Source organism: Eumetopias jubatus, unplaced genomic scaffold (assembly GCF_037043125.1).
Source record: "Eumetopias jubatus isolate StellerSeaLion01/CBP00866 unplaced genomic scaffold, mEumJub1_p1.0 scaffold_7, whole genome shotgun sequence".
In the NCBI taxonomy this organism is placed as follows: domain Eukaryota; kingdom Metazoa; phylum Chordata; class Mammalia; order Carnivora; family Otariidae; genus Eumetopias; species Eumetopias jubatus.
In genome coordinates, this window is record NW_028274813.1 from 85,312,456 (window position 1) to 85,326,885 (window position 14,430).

General features: G+C 39.9%; 1 protein-coding gene across 5 annotated transcripts in view; it reads right to left on the reverse strand.

Annotated features, from left to right (window-relative positions):
* The window catches only part of TP53BP1 (tumor protein p53 binding protein 1), a 72,072-nt gene that overhangs the window by 23,430 nt on the left and 34,212 nt on the right, over nt 1-14,430 (reverse strand). For 4 of the 5 annotated variants that reach the window (XM_088024761.1, XM_028126626.2, XM_088024762.1 and 1 more), the window contains 4 exons: nt 10,985-11,104; nt 10,010-10,213; nt 5,210-5,267; nt 2,614-2,706 (listed from right to left, as the gene is read on the reverse strand). In XM_088024761.1, the coding sequence (XP_087880887.1) occupies nt 2,614-2,706; nt 5,210-5,267; nt 10,010-10,213; nt 10,985-11,104 (475 nt within the window). Of the gene's footprint in view, nt 1-2,613; nt 2,707-5,209; nt 5,268-10,009; nt 10,214-10,385; nt 10,521-10,984; nt 11,105-14,430 lie in introns of those variants that run through there. The other variant, XM_028126628.2, reaches the window with a different exon arrangement.

Below are 14,430 nucleotides of genomic sequence, written 5' to 3' on the forward strand. Positions count from 1 at the left end.
ACCAATAATTTTAGGAAAAGAAACAATCTATACAGGATAGAGTTATAGGTGAGATCTAGCTTTGATAGCTACACTGGTATATCTTACAACTGACAATTCAGAATGACTTGGTTCCTTAAAGACAGTTCCCAAGATAAAGCTTACTTCTTTTCATTAGTGTTCCCATTTGGCTATCAGTGATTTATTCACTAATCCCACAAGCATTTGATTAATGTCTCCTACAAACTAGATACCATGAAGCTCTGAGGTGCCTAGGGGCTTTCTTAGACGTCCTTAACCAGAATAAAAAGGCCCAGATTAACTCCAAGTGAGGTTACATAGAAACTTGACATTCACGTCTTATTCATCTCACTTCAAATACCTAACACAGAGCTTATTATACAGTAAGTGCTTAATAAATGTACTATGGACAAAAGAATTAATGTTCTCTCCACTGAGAGATTAACTGCAAAAATTTACTCTCAGATTAAGTAAACTATTTGTATAAGCAGCAAATTCATGTAGAAAATGCCTATAAACTTTTAACTTTTTGGTAAATTACATATTCAGTGAGTCAGAACACTACAAACAAAACAAGAAACTAATGCATTTTAGGCTACATTTAAATGTACAGTAGCCAGAATAAAGATAAAAGGAATCCATTCTGAACTGACCATGGTACGACCATATCTGGATCTGTTTCAGTTTGGAGTATCACAGTTTATAAGGCATAAACTGAGATACACCCAGAAGAGAACAGCCAGGATGATCAAGGATCTAGAAACCGTATCATATGTTGCTGAACGTATTTGGCCAGAGAAGGACGGAACTAGTCACTGAGAAAGAGAAAGCTGTCTCTGATCTGGAAGGAGCTCCCACCCCTTAAGAGCTGAGCTGACAAATGTAGGGAGAAAAAAGGAAACATGAAGAGCTCTTTCAGAAATGCCCTGCTCTGGATCTTGAAACAGAAAGAGAAAAGGAGAAGTTTCTGAGATGTCTATCTTGTTGAACTCAGCTTACCAAACCAGGAGATTAAAGAAAGATTTAGAACAGAGGCCTAGCCAAAGAGAGCCCAGTAAAAATTTGGTGGTCATAGGGGCGCCTGGGTGGCTCAGTCGTTAAGCGTCTGCCTTCGGCTCAGGTCATGATCCCGGGGTCCTGGGATCGAGCCCCATATCGGGATCCCTGCTCCGCGGGAGACCTGCTTCTCCCTCTCCCGCTCCCCCTGCTTGTGTTCCCTCTCTCACTGTGTCTCTCTCTGTCAGATAAATAAAATCTTTAAAAAAAAAAAAAAATTTGGTGGTCATAGCTTGAGTCCCGTCAGGAACCTCAAATGAATAAGGATATATAACACAATAAAGAAAAGGTAAGAATAATACCACCAGGAGGCAGATGAGTAAAACCTACCTCTGATGAGGTTGTAAGTGACCATATATATAAATTACTTAGCACAAGGGCTAGGTACACAGCAGATGTTCAACCAATACTAGTTGCATAAAACAAAGCAACTATGAAGACTCAATTCATCTTTTCTATGACCTGAATACTCATGTTTGAATCTTTCAGGCAGCTAACATATCAATAGCTAACAACAATGAAAAGTCAAAAGCTAGAAGGAACAGGACTTGATTAGCTATTTGAAGAATTCAACTACCACTGTTTGCCACCCTTAAAGAAGCCTTCCACATTTTACAGGAGCTGTTTATTTAGGGTAGAACTTCTGAATAGAGGGATGCCTGGGTGGCTCAGTCAGTTAAGCGTCTGCCTTTGGCTCAGGTCATGATCTCCGGGGAAGAAGCCTGCTTCTCCCTCTGCCTGCTGCTCTCCCTTGTGAGAATGTGACCTGGGCTATTTGATTCTCAAGAACACCAACAAGCTCACATCTAATAATCAGAATGTTAATAAAAGCACTGACATGTTTCCTCTCAATATTTATGTCAATAAAAAAACATTAAAATTATGCTGCAAATAACTTTAGGAATATACCCGCTAACAAAACATTATCAAAGTCTCTAATTACAAAATCCCTGAACACCACCTAATAATGAAAATACAAGCTTATTTCCATTTCCATTACTTATTTCCCTATACTAAATACAAGAATTTTATGTCCCAAACAAGATAGAGAAAAAAAAAACTTTGTAACTCAAAAATTTTTTTGTTTCAGAGCTGTTCTAAGAGATTATGGAGTAAAGAAATCATGGGCAAATCTTAATTCCATCAAGTATGACAAACTTTAATTTAGGGTGAACATCTGTTTTGCCCTATGGGAAACTAAGGAAAAATTAAGTCTTGTTAAAAGCAAACATTTCCAAAACTAAGAAAAAAGGTATAATCTTAAAAATATAGAATGACAGATTTCTTTAGAATTATATATTTTCTTAAATTTATGAAGACTGAATCATTTCAAATTGATAGAACAAGCAAATCAAGACAAAAATCTGTACCTATAAAATATTAAATAAAATTTCTCATAACATCTCATTTATAAATCCATCTAGAATATGTCACAGTCCCTCAGATAAAAATATAAGCTCAAGTTCACAAAATGGTAGCAACGTACATTCTAGATTTTGGTACCAACCATTCTGCAAATCAATACAACTCAAAAGAGGCTATGAAAATAATGCTCACCTGATGGGCACAGAGGGAAGATCCTGACTTCGAACCTCATCATCTTGTTGGGCTTCACAAACACAGCTAAACACAGACACGGTCTTCGGAGGACTGAGATAATAAATTAAAGCAATATATTGTGTTAGTTTTGAAAGAAAAAGTACCTCTGGAAATAATCCTTTTTAGGCACAAAGGGAATAAAAAAAATCCTTGCTCTGCATCCCAAACCACCTTATACCAAAATATCCTTCATACTTGTTTCAACTCAGCACAATTAAAAACTCTCAAGGAAGATTCACAGAAAATAAGATGGACAGAGGACTATATCAAATACCATAAAGATGCAATCAGCCAATTCCAAACTTCAGTACTCTATAGTACAAACAACTCAGTTTCTTCAACAAATAAATTGCTAGGAACAAAAGGGGGGATGGGGGTAAGGAGATCCCTATAGATTAAAAGAAATTTTAACTTAAGAGACATAATCAGATTTGATGAGATAAACCACATCAAATTTTAACTTAAGAGACATAATGTGTGGACCTTGTTTGGATCTTGATTCAACCAAAGTGAAAAAAAAAAACCTTTTATGAGGCAATCAGAGAAATCTGAACACTGAATTATTTTTTTTCAACATTGAATATTTGATGACATTAAGGAATCTCTCCCAATTTTAAAAGTATGATCATAGCACTGTGGTCAAGTTCAAAATAAAAATCCTTATCCTTTAGAAATAACATTGAGATACTTATGGATAAAATGAGATAATGCTGGAATTAGCTTCAAAATAATCCAGTGGGGGAGAGTGTGCTGGAAGTATTTATAAATGAATCAAGACTGACAATGAGTTCGTAATTTCTGACACTGGGTGATGAATATATAGTGGTGCATTAAACTATTCTTTCTACTTTTGTATATACTTGAAACCTTCAATAATGAAATGTTTGAGAGAAAAAGAAAATAATGGCAAGTAATCTGAACAGAGCCCAGTTACAGATGACACTTTAAAACAGTGGCACTGGGGCACCTGGGTGGCTCAGTCATTAAGCATCTGCCTTCGGCTCAGGTCATGATCCCAGAGTCCTGGGATCGAGCCCCACATTGGGCTCCTTGCTCAGCCAGGAGCCTGCTTCTCCCTCCCCACTTCCCCGCTTGTGTTCCCTCTCTAGCTGTCGATCTCTCTCTGTCAAATAAATAAATAAAATCTTTAAAAAAAAAAAACTTTAAAACAGTGGTATTGCTTCACGTGAATGCAAAAGAAGCAATGGTCATTGAAAATATTCAAGCACAGCTTACTTTAAATGATTTCTTATGGTGAACCCAACTGTAAAGTGAATAGTCAAAAGATTTTTAAAATCTCGACTCTCATATACACAATTTACTTAAGAGCAATACCAATGAATTTCATCTCATTCCCTGACCCCCCAAACCAACCCTCCACCCTCGAGTTTTACCCTCATTTTTCATCCCTGCATTTGGCACAAAAGGTTCAACAGCACATTATTTCCCCTTAATGTGCACATGTACAGACTAATAACAAGTTATGTCTGGTATACAATGATGTTAAATCCAAAGAGATCAAGTATATACTCCATTTTCTTCATCTTATAAGAAGACACAACATTAAAGTCTTTAACAGAGAGTAAGGACCCTAAACTGCTTATCTCTCAGATTAAATATGCAAGAGCCCAGAGAATAACTCATCTCTCTAAAACAGAACTGAGTACAGATCAAAGGATTTACACATTGGTCAGAAACTTGCAACTGAGGGTCAAATTTAGTCCACAGACATGTTTTATTTGACCCAAAAAGAAACTTTACTTTTAAAAATCCAGGTTTCTCTTTAAAAATGTAAAGGTCTGGCAACAGTAATTTGCATTCTTGCGTGGTAATAACCAGCTGGAGTTGAACAGGAGCACATGTTCAAATGGGACGCACGTTCAGCCGGCCAACATCCTTAATACTCTGTGCTCTGGCACTTGGCCTGCTTTACTTATTTACTGTACTTGCCAAGCCCGATTTAAGAATCCTCACCTATATTTCACTAGTGGCTGCTGCTAGTATGTTCATGCTGGATGACTCATGCCATAAGCCAATGAAACAATTCTACTCTCACAGCCACCAGATGGCAAAGCTTACCACAAGAACCTCAGGATGGGGTCAAACTCATCCTCAAAGCATTACAGCATTCATGACAAAGCAAAAATAACAGTTCAACACAGTAGTTAACTTGGCAGGCAGAAGAGAAAATGGCCTGAGGTTGCGGTGGAGTCAGGAATCTTTGAAGGAACAAGGTCTAAGGCTATCTCTTGTTAAACCCTTTATTACCTTACCAAGGCAATAATCTGTCTCACCAACAGAAAAAGAAAAAAGGGCACTCCCACATGAACAAAAGGGAAAAAGAGAAACACCTTTAAATATCTTAGTTCTAAGTACAGTAAAAGCTTTATTAGACTGAAAGTATTAGTAAGACAGCCTACATTAGATTCAACACATGGCTAAATCCTTTATGCTGGAGTTTAAGTTTTCTCCTCTCTTGATAAATCATCTTCTCCTTATTATGAGAGTGGCTTTGTATATTAAACTCCTCTAAATAGCAACCAGCTCTGGTTACCTGGCAACAGCCTCAGCAACAGCAGTAGATCCATTTTTTCTTTCGCCAGTTGCAGGCTCTGAATAAAAACAAAAGCAAGGACAGAAAGGAAAGAGAAATAGAATTCAGTTAGTACCACACATAAAAACCTGCTCTACTAATAACTGCAACAAGTAACAAAAAGAGGTAAGAATAGGTGAACACAAAGATTTCTTATCATTTAATGGTACAAGTTTTTCTCACTTGCACCAAATCAATTTTCTTTCAAACTTCCTACAGAAGACAGTGTCTAGAAATACAATATAATGAATTACTAAACAGTAACATGTAAAAATGAAAATTAAACTCCTGAATCAATTCCTCTTATCATACAAGATGTATAAAGTTTACATAAGAATATACAAAAACAAAGAACTTTAATAAAAAATTATGCAAAAAAGTCTGAAATTGAGGCACAAAATTTTATTTTTTTGATGCACAAATTTTAAATAGTGTGCAGTTTTTTAAGAGAACCCACACACAGTACTCAAGTTCTTCCCAAGTGCCTTTGGGACAGATACTCAAAAAACAAAACACATTTTCAAGAAAGAATCTCCAGCAAAGAATTAAGGGTGATACTGAAAAGAATCCCTTATTCTCAAAGGAATGTCACTAATGCCAAAGGATTAAAATGTGTTCATGTACAATTTATTCCAGCCTTAGAGAAAGTAAGTATTTTTAAACATTTCTAAAGCATTTATGACCTGACATAATCTAAAGAAGGTAGCAGTTAAACTTTAGGGTTAGAGCCTGGCTCTGAAACAGACACCTAGCTCAGGCCCTGGCTCCAGCATTTAGTTGTCCAACCTGAGAATAAACTCCAACTTCTGAGTCAGTTTCCTCATCTATAAGACAGAGATAAAACAGAACCAACCTCACAGATTTGTTGTGAGGATGAAATGAGTAAAAGTGTGAGTATAGTGCCTGCCCAATACAATGCTCCTGGTATCAAGAAAGGCAGTAATATCATCCAGAAAGTTAGCTCTATTTAAGGTCTTCCCAGTTGTAATTTCAAATCTAAAGATTCAATCTTTAAAAAAAAGCGGGGGGGGGGGAGCAGGGAGGGAAGGCCTGGCTGGCTCAGTTAGTAGAGCACGTGACTCTTGATCTTGGGGTTGTGGGTTCAAGCCCCATGTTGAATGGAGAAATTACTTAAGAATAAAATCATTAAAAAATAGGGGTGCCTGGGTGGCTCAGTTGGTTTAAGTGGCTGCCTTTGGCTCAGGTCATGACCCCAGGGTCCTGGGATAGAGCCCCGCATCGGGCTCCTTGCTCAGCAGAGAGCCTGCTTCTCCCTCTCCCTCTGCCTGCCTGCCGCTCCCCCTGCTTGTGCTCTGTGTCAAAATAAAAAAAAATCATTAAAAAATAAATATAAATAAAGATTCAAGGCTACTACATACTCTCTTGATAGGCTGTACTTGATACCAGATATAATAAAAATGGAAACATAATACTTTAATTTCAACTGAATAGTAAGATTCAAATTAATAAGCACTGAAAAGCAGAATAGCACTGTAATTTGGACCCAGATTTCTGGTTCTTGAAACTACTTAGTTGTTGTTTATTTTTTAATTGTTTTTAAAGATTTTATTTATTTATTTGACAGCGACACAGTGAGAGAGGGAACACAAGTAGGGGGAGCGGGAGAGGAGGAAACAGGCGTCCCCGCCGAGCAGGGAGCCAGATGCGGGGCTCGATCCCAGGACCCCAGGATCATGACCTGAGCCGAAGGCAGATGCTTAACGACTGAGCCACCCAGGCACCCCTTTTAATTTTTAAAGAAGATTTATAGATTTGAGGGGGGGAGAGAGCAAGCATGTGTGCACAAAGTGTGGGTGGGTAGGGGCAAAGGGAGAGGGAGAGAGAGAATCTCCAGCAGACTCCCCGCTGAGCATAGCTCAATATGGAGCTCAATGCCACGACCCTGAGACCGTGATCTAAGCTGAAACCAAGAGTTGAGACGCTTAACCAACTGAACCACCAAGGAGCCCTGTTTTCATTTTTTTTTTAGAAATCTCTATGTGGGGCTCGAACCCACAACCAAAGCAGGGCACGAACTTAGGACCCAACATCAAGAGTCACATGCTCTTCCAACTGAACCAGCCAGGCACCCCTGGTTCTTAAAACTACTTTGAATTCAGGCTATTCCATTTACTAGGTGTTTGACTCTAGGAAAGGTGCTCAGTCTTCCTATGCCTCAGTTTCCTCAACAGGTTTGTTGTGAGATTTACTGAGATGTACATGTAAAATGCCTGGCGTATCGTAAGAACTCGAAGTATATTAGCTAGAATTTCTTTTCTTTGGTCTCCAGAGAATGAGAGGCCCTTCTTATTCAAGTCCACGCATTCTACCCATAGTTTTTGAGAGCTTCCTCTCCCAATGCCCTCAGGGTTTTGATCCAACTATTTCCCTTATTCCCTCATTTTTAACCCATCTCTCTTCTGAAGACTTTGTTCCAGTCTATAAATCTCCTTAGGCCCCTATGCTTAGGCATAAAAATGAAAAAAATCTCCTCCAATCCTGAATTTCTCTCTAACTTGGCATATTTTTTCTTCCTTCCTCATATAAACTTCTCAAAAGTAGAATACATTTCTACCTCTTCTCCCCATCAATCCTAAATTACCTTTAGTGTAGCGCCCACCCAAAGCACCGTACTGTAAGAGTTCTTGCTAGAGTCACCAAATGGATCCTAATTGCCAAATCCAACATACATTTTCAGATATACCTTATCAGACCTACACTTTGGTGTCTCACAATGTTATCTTCTTGTTAATTCTCCTCCCCATAGACTTCCATCTTCATACTCTCCTAGTCTTCTTCACTGAATGTTCCTTTACAGTCTTTTATAAGACTTCTTCTTCCCGTTCTAACACCATTAAATAGCATTTACAAACTACTTAGTGGAAAAATTATAAACTTTTGTGTCAGACAGATCTGATTCAAACTCTAGGACTACCTCTTGGCAGTTATTGTGATCTTGGCGGAGTGCCTGGGTGGCACAGTTGGTTAAAGCGTCAAGACTCTTGGTTTCAGCTCAGGTCATGATCTCAGGGTCATGATCTCAGGGTCCTGAGATGGAGCCACGTGTCAGGCTCCGTGCTCAGCACAGAGTCTACTTAAGACTCTCTCTCCCTCTCCCTCCTCCCCACCCTCTAAAATAAATATTTTTTAAAAAATTATTGGGGCACCTGGGTGGCTCAGTCATTTCAGAATCTGACTTCAGCTCAGGTCATGATCTCAGGGTCCTGGGGTCAAGCCCCGTGTCAGGCTCCACGCCCAGCAGGGAGTCTGCTTGTCCCTCTACCTCTGCGCCCCCCCCACCCCGGCTCATGCTGTTTCTCTCAAATAAATAAAATCTTAAAAAAAAAAATTATTATGACCTTAGGTATATAACTGGAAGAGCTCTCTTTGTGTCTAGAAATAAGAATATCTACTTAGAGTGCTATCATGAAAACTAAATTCAGATGTAGATTCATTTTGGGTTTTTCTCCCCCGTCCCTCTTACCTCCAAATTCAACTGGTCCCAAGGTTCTCTCTGTTCTACTATTTACCTCTCAGATTCATCCCCTCATCTCCATTCCCATTACTAATGACCCTATTTCCTGGTTAAACAAAGACTGAGTTTCCCAGGCAGGCGAACAGGAAATAGGCAAGGCAAGGTAAGGAACAATGCACAAAGGCACAATGCTTTTTTTTTTTAAGATTTTATCTATTTATTTGACAGAGACACAGTGAGAGAGGGAACACAAGCAGGGGGAGTGGGAGAGGGAGAAGCAGGTTCTGTGGTAGCAGGGAGCCCAATACGGGGCTGGACCCCAGTACCCTGCAATGACCGAAGGCAGGCGCTTAACGACTGAGCCACCCAGGCGCCCCAGGCACAATGTTTTTAAACACTCAACTGATCCTTTTAAAAAAACAAACCTGGGGCACCTGGGTGGCTCAGTCAGTTGAACGTCTGCTTGGGTCATGATCTCCCAGGGTCCTGGGATCAAGTCCTACACTGGGATCCATGCTCCACGGGGAGCCTGCTTCTCCCTCTGCCTCCCTCTCTCTAGCTCTTTTTTTTTTTTTTTAAAGATTTTATTTATTTATTTGAGAGAGAGAGAGAATGAGAGATAGAGAGCACGAGAGGGAAGAGGGTCAGAGGGAGAAGCAGACTCCCTGCTGAGCAGGGAGCCCGACGTGGGACTCGATCCCAGGACTCCAGGATCATGACCTGAGCCAAAGGCAGTTGCTTAACCAACTGAGCCACTCAGGCGCCCTCTAGCTCTGTCTTTCATGAATGAATGAATGAATAAAGAAAAAATAAAACAAATCTGATATTACTCCCTTACCTAAAATTCTTCAGTGTCTCGGCATCATGTAAAAGGCCTTTCCGAATCTGGATCCTACTTTGCAGCCTCCTTTGTACCTTCTCTGCCTTTTAGCCATACTAATCAATGTGCAATTAATGTGAGAAACAGTCAACATAAGCCTACAATGTGAATCCACAATCCTACACTGTCTACCCTCTTCCGAACTATTTCTGAATATGGAAACCAATTACTTTAGAGATATGGGTTTAACAAAGAGAAACAAACAGCACCAAAGATTATAAAATGAAGCTCTTCAGTAACAAGACAGTGACTAGCCAAAAGCAAAGAATTAAATCTATGAGAATAAGACTTAAGAAACATATTTATAATTATACAGGTATTAATCACTGTAACTAGAAGATAACTAATACGTCTCAGATGATCCACAGATACTAATTACCCAAGATTAACATAAAATAAAACTTACTTTCCAGACTAAACTGCAAAGACTCTTCACTCGTCTCTGTCTCAGGACTGACCAGTTTCATTCTTAGACATAATTTATCATCCATTTCTGGGGCAGTCCCAGGATCTCCTTTTTCATTCCCAAGTATGGGATCGTTGCTCTCCACCATGCTTTCAGACATGACATCACTGGTTGCTATTGTGCTTTCTGGATAGTTGCTAATACCTGAAAGAAGGGAGGCAGGAGGAAGAAAGAAAGAACACTAAAATACAAACATGAAAAACTGCAATTCAAGGTCATCAATTTGCCTGTTTGGCTCCACAGCTCTGCAGGACTGCAGGGGGTTCCTAGGATAGATCCTGTCACAGTATGAACAACTACGCACTAGTTTTGACACCTGGTCTTAAGAGGAGCAACAGGATTCAGTTCCACTTCTGCATCTGGACAAAGGATGCTGCATGAGCCCTCAGCCAGCCCACATCTGCCAGCATCAGGCATAGGTAGCAGGAGACTCCAGACGGCATGATTGTTACCTCCCAGCACTGACTAGAGAAAACAAATAGGTTAATGCAGAAGACTACTGGCTGCTTCAGGGAAGGAGGATCTAAGTTTTCCTGCCCTGTCAAGCAGCAGACTGATAGCCAGGGTACTGAATAAATAGTACTTCTACCCTACCCTATTTCCTGACCCTTCCTTATAAAAATAGCTCTATTATCATTGCTTAGCACTCAGACTCTACTGCCTTGCAAGTAATAGAATAAAATCCTCATAAATATTCTCTTTCTTCCTTCCTTCCACCCTTTCTTTCTTCTCATCACCGCTCAAAATCTTCTGGGAGTTAAACTCATGGAATCAGACACCACAAACTTATTCTTCCTAAGACAAAAACCAACCTTATCAGGCAGGCCCAACTCCTCAGATCTAAAAGAATCACTTGCATAAAGAATGGTACCTCAAAAATTCTGCTTTAAATACCATTATATTTTAGTCACTCACCAATAGGAGTACTGTGTCTCTTGGGTTCCAATTTTAGGTGACCAATAAGAGGTGGAGTCGCACCCGTCAATGGTGGGATAATTTCACCTTCTTTAGGCAAAGTGAAATGAAATGGAGTTTCTGGAGGGGGTAAAAAAAAGATGAACAAAAAGGAAACCAAAATGGAAGTATAGAAAAAAAAAAGTAAAAGTAAAAAGAACTACAAGAAATATTTCAATTATTCTCCTCCTGTGCTCCCCAAATCGGGCTCATTCCCAACACCCCTCACCAGGCCTCCCAGATAATTTCCTACTGTTCTCTGTGCTCCAGTTACAGCCATCAAAAACAGGACTGACAGACACAAAGCCTACAACCAGAAAACAGACAAACTGAGAGGCCCAAAGTGTAGAGGCCCTGAGGAACAGGAGATGAGAAGTAACATGTACTGACCACTCTAGGCCATAATAGTATAATATTCGTATCTAAACGTCTGCACAGTGGTAAATCTCACATACAGGAGCATTCCCAGTATATACATTTTGGTTAGTCATCAATAAATTAATATAAACATAAAACATTTGTCAAGATATAAAACTTAACTTTTTAACTAGGCCCTGGTTCCAAATTTTTACTAATCAGAATTAGTAAACTGCCAAAATCACACTTTCTGATTTCTTGTTTACCTCTTTTAATAAAATGACTAAATCTGGAAGGAAAAAAAGAACTGTGCCACACTGCTCCTATTAAAACCTAACGTCTGAAAATTTGTACTTACTTTCCTTTGATGGCTCAACATACCTACAATCTGCCATACCTAGTCACTTTGCAAACATTTTGCCTAATGTGTATCCTAATACCACCAAGCAATTCTCCAATTCTCAGCAGACTGACTGGGTGTCTTTCAATTCTGACACTATCTACCTGGAGATAGCATCAGATCCCACAAATTAAAAGCTCAGTCCCAGGGTGCCTGGGTGGCTCAGTCATCAAACGTCTGCCTTCGGCTCAGGTCATGGTCCCAGGGTCCTGGGATCAAGCCGCACATTGCACTCCCTGCTCAGTGGGAAGCCTGCTTCTCCCTCTCCCACTCCCCCTGCTTCTGTTTCCTCTCTCACTGTGTCTCTGTCAAATAAATTAATAAAATCTTAAAAAAAAAAAAAAGCTCAGTAACACAAGACTGCCCCCACTAGAGATGCCAATCGCAAAGCCAGGTTGTTACCTGTGTTTCTGACCAAATGGCTATAGCCTGAAGATCCTACGACCTCCTCCCTCAGGTATGATTAACTTACAAGGGCTGCTCACAGTACTCAGAGAAACACTTATTACTTACGTTTACCAATTATAAAGGACACAGATGAACGGCCAGATAAGACGGTACAGAGGGTGAAGTCCACAGGGGTTCTGACAGCAGGAGCTTCAGTCCCCATGCAACTGGGATGAGATACCTACCCTCCTGGCTCATTACAAGGAGGAACCTTATTAAATCCTGTTCAAGAGTTTCTATTGAGCTTTAATCTCCAGCCCTTCCTTCCAGGAGGAGGGTGGATAGGACTGCAAATTTCAATCCCCTGTCACTAGGTCTTCTTGGTGTACAGCCCTGTCCTGAGGCTATGCAGGGATACCACCTCATTAGCATAATCCAGAAGTGTTTGAAAGGGTTTGTTATGAATAACATAAGAGGTGCCCCTCTTATGTTATTGAGGCCCCTCTTATACGAGGTGCCTCAATTAAGCATCTGCCTTCGGCTCAGGTCCTGATCCCATAGTCCTGGGATCTGGCCCCACATCTGGCTCCAGCCCCACATCCAGCTCCCTGCTCATTGGAGAGCCTGCTTCTCCCTCTCCCTCTGCCTGCCTTTGGCTCAGGTCATGATCCCAGGGTCCAGGGATCAAGCCCCACATTAGCTCCCTGCTCAGCGCAGAGTCAGCTTCTCCCTCTCTTCCCTGCTCATGCTCTCTCTATCTCTGTCACTCTGTCTCTCTCTCTCAAATAAACAAAATCTTAAAAAAAAAAAAGTAACAAAAGATAGTCCTATCACTTAGAAAATTATAAGGATTTTTGGAGCTCTGTGCAAGGAACTGGATGAAGACCAAATCTATTTCTCTTAATACCACATTTTTCTCTTTTCATCTTTTTCCATTCCACTTCTATTCTTTATTATCTTTTATATGAAGCACTTTGATACTTTTGTCTTTAGTGTCACAAAACAACAACAAAAAACATCTCTTACATCTATATGTGAGAGAAAATGAATTAGTAACCTGAAGGGATGAAAAAAGAAAATGAAAAAACTTTAGAAATAAAGGATGAGGGGCGCCTGGGTGGCTCAGTCGGTTAAGCGGCTGCCTTTGGCTCAGGTCATGATCCCAGCGTCCTGGGATCGGGCCCCACATCGGGCTCCCTGCTCATTGGAGAGCCTGCTTCTCCCTCTCCCTCTGCCTGCCACTCTGCCTACTTGTGCTCTCTATTTCTCTGTCAAATAAATATCTTTTAAAAAAATAAAAAAGAAATAAAGGATGAAAAGTATATATGCTCAGCTAAAGGAACTGCAAAGAGTATGAGTGAAGAATCATAGAATCACACTTTTTTTTTTTTAAGATTCATTTATCTTAGAGAGAGGGAGAGAGAGAGCAAGAGCAAGGGCAAGTAGAAAGGGAGAGAAAGAATCCCCAAGCACACTCCCTGAGGGGCAGCAGAGCCTGAGATCATGACCTGAGCCAAAATCAAGAGATGGACACTTAAACAACTGAGCTACCCATGCACCCCTCAGAATCACATCTCATGGCAAAGAATTCCACCACAGTAAGAGAAAAAAGAGAAATGGGTCAGGTAGATAAGGATTCATTCTCTGAAAAAAAAAAGAAAAAAAAAAAAAAAGGATTCATTCTCTGGCAATTCCCTAAAAAGCAAGTCCTTTAGGTTAATAAAGAAGAACTCAGAATAGATATAGAAACTAAAAAGTAAAAAAACATCTCATGAAGCATCAAACATTCCAAAGATGTATTTTACAGAATTTTAGTTCCTGGAACAATCACCTGCACTGCACTGCTCTCTTGACAAGAACCATCCCTCATATTATGATTGACCACACAGACTTTTGAAAATCTACATGAAATGTTTAAGTCCATCCTTCTAATGTCATACCATAATATGCAAACTTAACATGCAAACATTAATTACTGAACATTATTTCCCTGTAACAAGGTTTCCTTTGCATAGCACAAGATAAAACTTATGAAAATTATTTTAGCACCACTGACCCAGCTGCATTCCTACAGCCTAATGGAAAAATGAGTCTAATTTTATAGGCAACACTGCCACTATTTATCTGGGCCTTCAATGACTCATTCCTGGATTATTACAACAGCCTATCAATTACATTCTCTGCCTGAAGTCTCTCCCTTTCCCCAACCCACAATTCTTTCAGCACAAAACCAAGGCAACAGTCCTATAAAATATTACTTTGA